Source organism: Artemia sp. Qi Xiang Cuo, chromosome 4 (assembly GCF_049724085.1).
Source record: "Artemia sp. Qi Xiang Cuo chromosome 4, ASM4972408v1, whole genome shotgun sequence".
NCBI classification, from domain to species: Eukaryota; Metazoa; Arthropoda; class Branchiopoda; order Anostraca; family Artemiidae; genus Artemia; species Artemia sp. Qi Xiang Cuo.
In genome coordinates, this window is record NC_142797.1 from 46,286,794 (window position 1) to 46,300,488 (window position 13,695).

The 13,695-nt window shown below is 36.8% G+C and overlaps 1 protein-coding gene across 3 annotated transcripts in view; it reads left to right on the plus strand.

Moving 5' to 3' along the window:
• The window catches only part of LOC148953165 (5-hydroxytryptamine receptor 1-like), a 259,896-nt gene extending 247,634 nt beyond the window's left edge, over nucleotides 1-12,262 (plus strand). For all 3 annotated transcript variants that reach the window (XM_089087561.1, XM_089087560.1, XM_089087559.1), the window contains exon 3: nucleotides 9,328-12,262. In XM_089087561.1, coding sequence (XP_088943687.1) covers nucleotides 9,351-10,622 — 1,272 coding nt within the window. In that variant the 5' untranslated portion in view covers nucleotides 9,328-9,350 and the 3' untranslated portion in view covers nucleotides 10,623-12,262. The remainder of the gene's footprint in view (nucleotides 1-9,327) is intronic.
• Nucleotides 12,263-13,695: the final 1,433 nt, after the last annotated feature.

A 13,695-nucleotide genomic window follows, 5' to 3' on the forward strand; every position in this document is an offset into this window, starting at 1 on the left:
ATACACTTATAATTACAACATTTTAAATTTTGGGGTCCCCCCTCCCCCCCGGGATGCGGGCGCTGCGGCAGCCAGGGCCGGGAAGCGCCGGGCGCCGGGGGGTCGCTGCGGCGGGCCCGGGCCGGGGCCGGCATTAAATACTGGAAATTGATCTGCCTTGCAAACACACACACACACACACATACACACACACACAAACATATTTAAAATTTTTTGTTATAGAAAAAAAAACAATTAAAAAAAAACAAAAGGACCCAAATAAACCGCCCACCCAATTTATACTTTTTTTTTTTTTTTTTTTTAGTCAATTTAATTTAATTTTTTTATACCGAGTTTTTTTCTTTACAATTTAAATTAAAAACGGGGTTTAATTAAAAAATGACCGTGTGGCAATACCTTCACACCATCTTCAAGTACATAGACTTTGTCCGATATGGCAGACACGGCGTTTTTCTCAACTCTAACTGTGTAGTTTTTAAATTGTAAAGAGCGAATCGCCATGACTTTCACCCTTGGCACTAAACTACGTTCCACACAGTTTCTATACACACTCATGTCGAAATTTTTTTTTACAAAGTGTGTAGGTACCCCCTTGCAAACTGGTTTGATATCCGTGCCGTGCGTTTCCACACAGTAGACCTTCGGTCCAGGAAACACACCACTGGATATGAGATCACTACCTGTTTCAGATTTTAGCATTAACAATTGATTTGGGGCCTGGTGTTTCACTTGCTCTGGGTAATGGGATTCATCCCAATTAGCGTAGTCCATTTGTGAGCTATAGTACTCGCCATTTTCCAAATCATTCAATAGATTTTCAGTTTTAAATTTTAACAGGAGTGAATCAGTGACCCCGTAGTACACTTGAACTTGTCCCTCAATCGGCCACTGTACCTTGCATACATTATAATAAAATGACAGCTTGAGTTTCTTGGATATTTCAGTTATTGCACTTCTACCGTAATATTTTTATTTAATACAATGTTTCTTTTCTTGCGATGTAGGAGAACCAGATTGGAGTCTATGATTGTGAACGATGTGAAGTTTGGATCCGCACTGATTCGAGCACAATCTTTGGGGTTGGTTACAATGTCACATCGACTTCTGTGTCGTACGCTCTCGCACATTTTACCGAAAGCTGAGTTCAAAATGAGTTTATAGACTTCTATTTTAACTTTCGTTTTCGCTTGTGAACGCTTACTGACAAAGGTGTCAAAAAAAATTTTAATGTAGGGCTTTTGGTCGAATTGGAGGGCTCTAAGAATCTTTGTGACTTTGAAACCATTGGACACCATCCATTTCAATAGCACATGATGATAAACGATATTCTGTTTCGGGTTGAAATTGGCAATTAGATTTTGTTTTGAAGGTACCCAGTGCATACTCCCGTCCTCTACTAAAGATAAATTGTAGGGGCTCAGAGAGTCCCTACCCACTGGTCTATTTATGCACGGAAAAACAAAGTCTTTTACCGAGTCATGGGTTTCCATGGGTATTTCACCGTCAATTTCAAAAAACCATCCCTGTGCCCCATTCTCCTCAACACTGGCAATGTCAGGGACATTCGAAGAACAGGGATTGTCAAGCCATTTATAATTGCCACACGGTAAACAGTAGTGAGACATTGCCGATGGGTAAAGAGAATTCATATCCAAAAAAACTGCGTCCGACTTTTCGTCGGTGTGCTGTCCACTCGGATCAGTTTTCATGTTACGATCCCCGTGAAAAACATACCCACCCCTCATTGATCTCTCTAAAAACAGATGCTGATCCACAAAGGCGATCAGACCAATTTCTTCTTTGCTGATTTTAAGTATCAAGTCCATCACCAAATGGGGAGGGGAAAAATAATAACCTAAATCCAACCCAAATTCCCCATAGATTTTATCCGTATTTTTGCACACAATGTCCAGAAGAGTGAGTAAGTCACTGGCCAAGTAAATTTTACAATAATCCCACCCATTTTTACACCCGCCCTTTGCCCAAACCCTCATGGCAAATTCGTATTCGGTAGTGGTGCACTCACTCTCGGTAAGAGAATTGTAAAAAGCTTCCATGGTCGGTAACGACACCTCATCTAGCCTCGAGCCAGAGTTGTAATAATCATATGGGTATATACCCTTACACGTTAATAAATCATACATTTCATCATCGGGGACGCGCTGTTTGAGGAGGGGGAAGCTATCAAAATTGTCACTTTTCTGCACCTGAATCCATTGACTTAAAGATTTAGGGAAGAAGCTGAAAGAGTCTAAAAAACGGATTTAATTCAGGCACGTGTTACCCTTTTCAACTGTTTTCCACATGAATTCTAGCAGCAGTAGCCTCTCCGATGATTTGGGTATGATATTATATGAAAAGAACCATCGATTCATGTGTCATCTAAAACTTCACCCTTGGCAATGTGGGCCAACACCAGAAGAACAAACTTTAAGTCATACTTAGGATTGTTTATAAAAATAGGTACGAAATATAGCTGTATAACGTTTAAATTACATGACTGATGGGCTACCCCTCTAAAGTTACTCCCCCCCGATGTAATTTCCTGCCAAAAATGATCATGGTCGATCACCTTCCTCCTCCCCCCATTCCCAACACCATAATCAAAATCTCTCTAGCAAACCCAACACATTTTACGATTTTTAATGACCATTATGTCATCTGGTGATAGGAGCATAGGATAGTTTGTATAGCGAAGGCATGAAATTGCACCTTTCCCTGATTTGATTAGACTGACCAATGCCGAGCGCATGCAGTCTTCACCGTCAGTCAACATCTCAACTAAATCCAACACTTGCATGGTATTATTGGAATCTCGTTGCACGTGAGCGTAAGAGACCCCTATGACTTCATGTATTTTAACACGATTTGAATTTGACGGATCGTACACGTCTGTCAGCTTAGCCTCGCAGTCCAAAGCGATCTTATTGCTCTGCAGGAGCGTGTTTTGAAAATTTTTAAAACGTAAGATCGCTCTACTTACCGTCTTCACAACCTTGTATCCCTGACGTTTACAGTGTTTTATGTGATGGTCTAATTTAAAAGTCGTTCAATATCTGGACAAATTTGTTGAACAGCAGTAGTGTACACCCCCCCAATTCCTACCCTCACATAGAACCCTACTCTTGTCAACAATAGGATTGGAATGACCAATTAAATTGGAGTCTGTGGGATGGGTGTATAGAAGCCACACCCAATATTCTACTGATTCAATTGAAGGAGCCCGCACTGGAAATAATACACCCTTCTTATCGGAACGCTGACCCTCTTCAAATTCTGTTTCATACTGTAACACCGTGACACCAATCTTTAAATGTGCATTAGCCCGCTCAAAAATATCTATTCCTTTTAGTGACACGGGATATTGATCATTTAAACAATTAAAATTTACTTTGGGGAACTTTGAACCATCCCTACCATTAACTGCCATTTTGTCCAACTTTTTCTTAGTGGCATCATCGCACAGAGGTCTGTATGCCGCAATTAAAAACGCATACTTGAAACACTGCAGTCTCGTATCGAAACAGATTCGTTGTCTCCCTCTACTTCCCTCTAAATCTGAGTGATATTTTAATTCAATTGCCTTCCCGCCCCCCTGCCCACCGCTTACAATAAAATCCCTTTTAAACCTACAAATGTTAACATTTAAACTTTCAATAAATAACACCACAGATCTACTACCCCCCTCGTTGCAATTTTCCCACGTACTTTGAATGCTATTTGCCCAATTTGGAAAAACCTACCCATAATTCGATAAATGCGGGTGTATTGCCAACATCTCTGTGTGCAAGTATTTCGAATACACATCACCCGCACTTTCATTTAAAAAAAATATTTTTAGGGCTATTGATGCTTTTAAACTGACCCCCACTCCCCACACCCCCATTTGTTGTTCAAGAATGGCTCGAATCTTATCCGTATATGAATGTGTAATGGCCAGGGGATCTGTTATTATATCCCCCGACACTAGAGAGTTGAAAGGGTCACCGAATTTGGCGCTGTAGACCAATGTGTGATGCAAGGCAGAGTTGGAGAGAAAAAAATCCGGAAGAGGGGATACTGTTGCTGTTGTATTACTACTTCTATCTATAGCATTAAGTGGAGTGGTGGCGGGTGACAGAGAATTGTCAATAACACCATTCCCAGTCTGTTGAATCATATTGGGGGGATGTGGCATGAGGTCCCCTAGCACATATTCCAAGGTGTTTGGGGACAATTGGTCGAGCCAGCCTGTATTGTCCTCTGACAGAATTTCGTTATGAGGACCCGGTTCAGATTTACTTGTAACATCATCTATATATTCACGCATGAAACTATCTGTCCACCCCGGATCCTCAAGCATGTCAATATCACAGCTTAAGTCATCCAGGCTGGCCATGTCCCCAAAAACATCGTTAAGGAAGCCACCTTCCCACTCCATATTCTCTAGAACCAGTGTAGCTTCATCCCTGAACTCTGCTGGTGGTGACAGAATTGGTCCTGTAAATATAGTTGCTTCATCACTCAATGGTGTCGCTGGTGGTGCTATATTTTTAATCTGTAAAAAAAAAAGTTTTATTTTTTATGTAAATTTTTTATAGTTAATAAACTTTGTCAATTTTTCATAGTCATTGTCACACTACCACCACCACCACCACGACTTGAACAACTAAAAGAAGAAGAAAAAAAGTTACATTACCTTATGTCTTTTATAGCGTCAACTGAACATTCTAAAAAATATATATATATATATTTTTTTTTTTTTTTTTTTTTTTTTTTTTTAGTCAGGAAAATGTGGTCTTATTCTTAGAAGGGTAGTTCCCTTCTAAGGAGGAGGGGGGTTCCCTCCTCCTCAACACCTCGCCTTTCACGCTAAGTTCAAATTTTGTTCCAATTCTTTAAAAATGACCCCAGAATCAAAAAGGTCACTTAATTAGAATAAATCGCTCTTTAGACAGCAAGACCCCCCCTTTAGCCTGACGAGTGAGGTATTGACGCAGGGGTGAATCCTCTCATATACGATCTAATTTATGTTTTTTTTAGGTTTTAACGTAGCTCCTTACTTTCAGTTGAACATCTGTCAACTGAAATTGTTATTTATTTAAACTAGTTTCCAGTTTAAATTATAGCTTAAAATTTAGTTCCTTATCGTTTTTAAATAGTGCTGGGAAATCTGACATCACCCACATAGAAAATTTCTCTTCCCCCATTAAAAATTCCTCCATGGAGAGATCCTACCACGTAACTCCCTCCCCCCAACCCTACATCGACCACAAAAAAAAACTGAAAAAGTCTGTATACGTAACAATAACCAATACTATATTCAAACAATGGGCAAAGCTCATAACTTGCAGTCCTCCTCCTCCCGGGCCTGTGAAGGATTAAATCATCCTCAAAGACATAGTTATTAGATTTTTTTGAATAAATATGGTAATTTCAAACTTTTAATCCGGTGACTTTGGGAAAAAATGATCCTAGGATGGGGGGCTTAGTTGCCGTCCAAATCCTTAGGTCACTTAAAAAGAACACTAGAACTTTTAATTTTTATTTGAATGAGACCTCTCTCAATAGTCTAGGACCTCTGGGTCGATACAGTCACCCCTGAAAAAAAACCCAAATAAACACGCATCCTGATAAAAAAAAACTAATGGTTTTATTCCAAAAATTTTTTAAAATAAAAATGTAAAATATGGATCCAATTCGATTGTTTGAGCCTCTTCATTATAATTCTCAATGAAATTTGACCATCGTTTAAGTGACACGGTATGCACTATGAACACTTGCTCCTCGGCTTCAGTTAACGGGCGCTAACCCCATCTGTTGGTGGTTGATGGTGCTACCTTCCCAATAATCCGTATTTTCCTGTGTCTTTTGTCAACGTATTTGTTTCAAGTTGACCTGGGCTAAATAAATGTTTGTAAGAGAGAAAAACTTTTTTCTCCACCCATATCAACAATTAAAGTGCAATTAAAATGTTGGATGGTCCTGTTTTAGAAGCCTCCCTCCCCTCCCCCTCTCCCGGGGTGGACCCTTGGGAACCAGGAGTTCCCTTCAAGATATGAGGATCGATACCCGTTCGAGTTGGGGGGTATCGAACTTCACAGCACAGTTCAAATAGAACAGCCTCAAATTCTTTCTCGAAAACACCTAAGTGTTTCAATGAAATGATCAAAAACGGGTTCGCCCAAATAGTGTTTCTTGACTTCTCTGTGAAGACATATTTGGAAATTATCAAAAAAACCTTTTTACCTTTGTTAATTGCCTATTGAGGATATACATCTTGCTATTTAAAGTCCGCTTTGCATGCGACCCACTTAGAATTCAAATCGGATTAAAAAGCGATGGTAGATCTGATAAGTAGCGGTTGCATGAAAATGCCCTTAGCGCAATAATATAATTTCAATAGTGAATTTTAGGTTTGTTTTTGCAATTGTTTTCGCTTTCGTTTTTTTCAAAGTTATTTATTTTTTTTTTGTCTAATTTTTTTTTTTTTTATTTTTATTTATATTTTGTAATTTAGGTTATTCACTTTTTTTAGTTTTTTTTTTGTTATAGAAACGTGAGATAATAACTCCTTTATATATATATACACTCTAATTTGGTTAATTAAATAAAATGAAATATTTTTTGTAAAAAAATTTTAATTTTTACTAATTAAAAGCTATGCGCCTGAGAAAATTTACCTTATTTTTTAAAATAGGAATATAAACAAAAGAAATTAGGTATATACGTACAAATTCTGACTGGCCTTCTATATTTGAACTCCTTGACACAAAATGAAGGGGATTGAGCTGACAATCTTAACTAGCTTGAGCTGAGGCATATAAGGCAGTCCACTCCATTTTCAAGCTCATTCCAGCTGATATAGATCTAACACGGGCGTCAGAGGACCTTGTCATTAAAGGATTCGCGAGCATTGGCTGGTCAAGGTCGTATGTAGTTCTACCAGTTAATTTGATAAATGAAGGGCTTGTAGCTTGCGATAATATACCTTCGCTAAATCTTTTAATCTTTTTAGAAGGGGTGGTATTGCATGTGTCCACTTCGTTGAAAAAAAAATGCATTTTTGGTTTGGAAAATAATTCAGTTTATGTTAGGCATTTAAAGTACTGTAAAACATTTTTTTTTTAAATATAGATAATTAATTTTTAAAAAACATAAATAAGAAGGTTAAATTATAATTATAAAAATAAAACCTTAAATGCAGACTGGCGTGTAATTATTTAAAAAAACCCCTAAAAAAAAAAAAAGCCGCCGTAATTTTCAACCTATAAGAGAATTATTTAGAGGTTTCAGCTCCTAAAAACAATAGGCTTCTAGGTATATAAGTAGCCTTAGTTCTATTGTAAGGAAAGAATTTCTTCCTTAAATTAATGACAAGTTCTTTTTTTACTATAATAATGAGAAAATTTTTACTCACCAAAAATTGCTTAGAATTATCCATTTTCTATGTAAATGCTTACAAAAAATGTCAGTTGTGTTATGTTCAATAAACTATTCAAAACTGTTGAGGAATCTAATTTGAAACTTGAATATATACAAAAAAATAATTGGCATCTAAAAAGATACACCGGTTTTTCCGACACGGATCTAACCTAAAAAAAACGTGTATATCATGAAATAGAAATTCAGTTAATTGTGTCAGAAAAAACTTGAACCAGAACAGATTATACCCAACCTGTTTGGTACGGGCAAGTACGCAAAGTATATACCTTCAAGCAAATTCCATATGATTTTTTAAATTACTATACCTTCTATAGAAATGGTACCTCTTTGCAAATGACCCTGGTAACCCCAATCCGTTGAAAACCTAAACACATATCTATGCCTTCAGGCGTAAGTTTGCGTTTAGGTTTTTAATATATAGATGCCTTACTACTCCCCTCTGACCTCGCTTATGGTAAAAATGAGGTACTAAGTGATGGAATTTTCCAATTCTGATGCCATTTTGTGTCATCCCTGACTTGAGTTAATAGGAAACGAACTTTCAATCTAGAAAATATTACAAAAATCTAAATTCGAGATTCCCCACCCCTTCTGCATGGTCGATTTTGGCCTAATTGGGATGTAGTACTAAGTAAATTTTTTAAACACATTTTGATGCCAAGAAGATTCTGTTACTCAAATTTCGAGGTTGGCCCTTTTTATTGGTAGTTTTATTTTACTATTAAGCTCTCGCAGTGATACACCTACTCTTCAAGTCCAATGTATGCTTCCAGAACAACGACTGCTTAAGGTAAAACTTGTTCTGGGAACATTAAAAAGTTTAGACACATGGCAAACATAGAGACTGGGCCACCCTTTTTGCCCAAAAAATCTTACAAACATGCAATTAACTGTGAACAGATATCATGGTGAAAAAAGTAATGCGTTGTTTTACCACAAAGCTGGACTTTTGTTTGGTTTCTTCACACACATGTTGTTGAACTTCTAAACAGTTTTTCTTACTGATCACGTGCCTTTCTAGAAAAAACAACTAATGGGCACTATGCCTTTGAAATTGAAAATCCCATTGAACATAACTGTCACAGGAGACCCAACCTGTCAAGATTTTTGTTTTCGCCTGGAACACCTCCATAACGATGGGGGCCTTTTCTATGGTCTTATTTTTAATAACTATTTCTAACAAGTTTCAGCAGTGTAGTTTTTCTGATGACTTATTTTGGTCGAAAAAGGGCCATTTGATCGTAACTCAACATTTTTTTTAATAACCTAGATTTTGTTACCAGGCGTTTTATACCCACAAAGTCTGAAAAAATATTACAGCATGAGCTAATTGACATGCCAACATCATCATAGTATCTTCTTTGGATGGTATTCGCTGATAGTAATAATTTTTTTTTTATAATAGTCATTTATTTTACCTTTTAAAGCTTACATCAGTTAATGATGTGTTGGCGCATTCACGGCGCTTGTCTCTTCAGTGTCCGCAGAACCTTCTTGTAAGTGCATATGCCACTTCAAAGGTCCTGTTTTACTCATAGCAGATGCGCAAAAAGCTTAATTTAATATTTATTTTTTCATTACTGTACTTTATTCAATTCTTGTGGCAAAATTTGACTCGAAATCTCACATCAGTCCATTTGTAAGAATTGAGTAGTTCTTAAATTTACTTACTGCAGCCAACAATAGACCAATCTTCCGATATGACTAACAAAATGCTAAATGTTTTTTTTTATATTTAAAAAGCAACCGAGGAAAAATAGCACGAATCAGGCTGTTGCAACCCGATATTTTGCCGCTATTTTTTTTGCACAGCGCTGAAGTTCCTGAAATGTAACAAATTTAAAGACGGACGAAAAAAATTTACAAAAGAAAACTATTTTGTATTTTTTTTTCTTTTTTCAGTTGAGTTCCAACTGTCCGAGCGAATGGATACCATTGAAGAGGGACTCAACGAAACAAACTCTACTCTTCTGGAGAGTCAAACCTCTACTTTCGTTGAAAATCTAGAAATTATTGGTCTTTTTATTGTTCTTGGAAGTATTACAATATTGACAGCAATTGGTAATTTCCTGGTGTGTGTTGCTGTGTGCATGGTACGAAAACTTAGGAAACCAGCAAATTATCTGCTAGTTTCTCTTGCTGTCAGTGATTTGTGCGTGGCTTTACTCGTTATGCCAATGGCTCTAGCTTACGAAGTGTTTGGAACTTGGAAATTTGGAGGAGCCTTGTGTGATCTTTGGATATCTGCTGATATATTATGCTGTACTGCATCAATACTCAATTTATGCGCTATTTCTGTAGATCGTTACTATTCCATTTCAAGACCTTTTGATTATGGTGTTAAACGTACACCAAAGCGAATGATGGTTTGCATAGGTATCGTATGGCTTTCAGCTTTGTTTATAAGTGTTCCACCGCCCCTCATTCTTGGCAACTATCATGGAGGAAATGAAAAAGAATGTTTCGTGTCGCAGAACTTTTGGTATCAAATTTATGCGACATTTTGTAGTTTTTATTTGCCTCTAGTTGTAATGATGTTTGTTTATAGAAAAATTTTTCAAGCCGCAAATAAGATTGTGAAGGAAGAGAAAAAAGCACAGAGACACTTAAATAAGGACCATGGGGTACTAAATGCATCCGTTGCCTCTACAAATGAAGTTAATGCAGGAGAATCTAGCATCTACGCGAAAGTTGGGTCAAATCGGGGTAGTCACAGTGTGTTATTACCAACAATAACTCCCGGACAATCTCCACAGGCTTCTCCAATAAACGCAAAAGTAAAACGTACAGAGAACACACGACGTTTGCGTTTTATCTTAGCCAAGGAAAGAAAAGCATCTACAACCCTTGGCATTATAATGAGTGCTTTTATTATGTGTTGGCTACCATTCTTTTGTCTTGCTTTAATTAGACCTTTTATACCGAATGAAAGGATTCCACATTTGTTATCTTCCTTTTTTTTGTGGCTTGGATATATCAATTCAACATTAAATCCAGTGATTTATGCCACATTCCATGCAGACTTTCGTCGTCCATTCAGAGAAATTATTTGCTTGAGATGTAAAACGTTGGATTCATTAATGAGAGAAGAATACTACAATGAACAATATGGCTGTGTTGCAGAAACACCTTATCACAGGCCCAGTGGCAGTAGTAATTTCGAGGGCGAAAGTACAAGAAAAGAATCTTTTGTTTAAAATTAAGAATTATATCAAGATTTAATTTCTTTAGTTCGATGACTCTTTATACACAATGATCGTAAAGTTAGAGGTAGTTTAAGACTGACCGTTTTTAGTTACTTAGTTGCATAAACATTCGTTAAGCGTTATTTATAGTAGGTAGAGTAACTTCCAATTTCCCATAGCCCTTGATTTTAACTCGCTAATCAAAGAAAGTTGACGCGGCGTAATTCAGATTCGATTTCAATTTCCAATTACTATTTCAGTTCTATTTCAGCACTGATCTTGTGGCGAGCACCTGTACCAATCCTATTTGAAAATTCCTTAGGATTTCGAATGTTACCAAGATTTTTTCATCTTGGAGTGCTGCCAAATTTTCTGCTACAAACGTGATACTCGTGTTTATTTATTAAGCAATAGTTTTTGCGAAAATTTGTGAGTATGTTCACCATAAGGTCAGTGGCAAAACTGAGTCAAATTACCTCTAATCGTATAAGAAATTTTACCAAGGTGTTAGAAGCCATCCATTTTAACACAAATTATGTTTAAAAAAGATAATATCAGAAAGATAGAGCTAATCGGAGGCATATTTCTCCTTTAAGTCAGTACATGCTGAGTGCCTGAAAGCTTGTTGGTAATAAGGATTTTGCTAATAACCTACTGATATTCAGCTAATAAGAAAATGCTAGTGATCTGCTCTACCCATCCCAAGGGGTAGTCTTAAGAATATCTGCTTGGCTGGTTAATGCTAGTTAAGATAGCATATTTTTGGCATATATGTTTGAACTTACAATTCTCAGCTCCTAGACCTTGGTCATCTAAGAGTTGGAGCTGACGCTGAGATTCCAAAAACAGAATTCCTTCTGTTACTTCTTCAGTTTTGCAGCTTTGATTTAGTGAATTCCTTAAATTTGCCTAATAAAACGTCCTAGCTTCGAAGTTAGGATCTTTAGAGATTAAATAATTCTCAATACTGGTAGAACCTCATGTTACTTCGTGGAAGAATTAAACAAAATCTCCGTATCTCTCATAAATTTTTGGTAAATAATACACACAGAACTTATTTTAGAAGTGCTCTAATTACACATTGATGTTATAAACAATGACTCATAATAATCCTAACGCATATGCAAACACGATACGAAAATCCTGAAAAGCATTTCGCGTCCCGCAATGTATAAGTGGCAACTGGCAATAAGTCTTGCCCCCTTGGCAACTGTAACCCCCTTGGCATCGGAGCTCTAGTTTTTTCTTTGCAGCCTAGGATTGATCATGAAGCTTTCTATTCCCTGAGTCTTGGCTAATTTCAAATAATTTGAACTTGGTTTCTGGATCTAACTATTTCTTGATACTAGCTATATCCGATTGGGAATTGGTCTATAACCAGCTTGCTCCCAAAATTGGCGTTAGCTAAGTCTCAACATTAGCTGATTATCCATGTGAGTAGGTCTAGAGGGTTTCAACTGGTAGTCTATTCTTTGAACATCTAACTACATATTCCCTAAGAAACAAGGCTCTCTCACAGCGTATAGAAGGTTATACTCTTTCTAGTTTGGTTCAAACCAGTGTTACCAACGTTAGTTTGTAAGCAAATTGTAATTTGTGCTTGTATTTTGTTGGAAAAAATATTTTCTGATAAAAACATAGACAAGTTTATTTTATAGCATGTTTTTTATTAAATTGACACATATGTTGTAATAAATAAATATTGTTTTCTGGCATAGTAAACATTAGTACAAGTAAAAAGAATGTAGCATTCGCTAAGTAGGTAGCCATCGTCTAAAAATGCCCAGTGAATACCTGGATATTAAGAGATTCTTCTTTCCCTACTGTGATTTAGTTGAATACACCCCCTCCCAAAGATTATAAAAAGCTCCTGTAAATTCCCAGGGGGCCAATTGGGGGAGAGGGGCAAACTTCTTCCAAGAGTTGAAATTTACTTTTTCCACATTTTCATTGACAAAATCGGAAATTCAAAATTGCACCCTTAGACTTTGAGAACAACATATTTTTGGTATTTTCATTTTTAAATATCCTTGCCCCCTAACATTTTTACGAATAGGCACCCCCTTGAATTTTACTATAATTGATGTTACCTTGGAAATTGATATAAAAGAACCTTCTATTTAAAATTGAGACTGATAGTACAAATACATGGCTGTTGACAGCCAAAAAGTTTAAACTGACGAATTTCAAATATGAAATTCGGGAACAATTCAGTGAACCATAAGGATCATATGAAAAATGCAAAATTTTTGAAAGTAGGTAAAACATACGTAAAAAAATTGAAAGAATTGGACAGTAAATGTGATCAACCGAGACCCAATTCAAGATTACACTCAAAGTTATAGACGTGTCATAGCTTCTTCCGGCAATTTATCAGTTATTTTATCACCATTTTTTTTTGAGGGCTTCTAACCCTGCGTTACAACTCTCTTGCTTAGATTCAGAACTGAAAAGGCTACCTCGTCAGAAGCAGGAGAATGAAACAGGATCAGTATATCTACAATTATGCATCAAAAGGGCTGGGCACACGTAGCCGATTTCGGGAACTGATTTCCAAATCAGCGCCGATTTTAAAAGAAATCGGTGTCGATTTGAGCTTGAAGAATTTTCTAGTTTTCGCTGCCGATTTGCAAAATCAGCGCCAATTTTCATCATCATCATACAAAAATAGGGATACAAATAAATAGTCAGCCCGAGATTTCTGTGGTGAAAGACCCCGCTACTGAGCTGAGAACTAAACTGAGAACTAAGCTGAGATCAATCATGCAACTATTAATAAAGTCCAGTTGACTATGTGTGTCAATGATTATTTCTTTTGAAAGTCTCGCGCAATAAATTTTTTTTCAACAAATTTTTCTTACCGGTATCGTTTGTCCACTGATGCTGAAATCGGTTTCCGAAATCAGCTACGTGTGCCGAGCCCTTAAGGTAGGGAAACTCTTCATTACAGGATTGTCAAACTGTCCCAATAAATTAAAGGTGAAATAAGCTGAGTTAAAGTTTTATGTTTGTGCAATGAATTCCTATTTCATTTCGCGGTAAATATCTTCAAAACCCGTCTCTTTCACAAAATTCGATGATCACT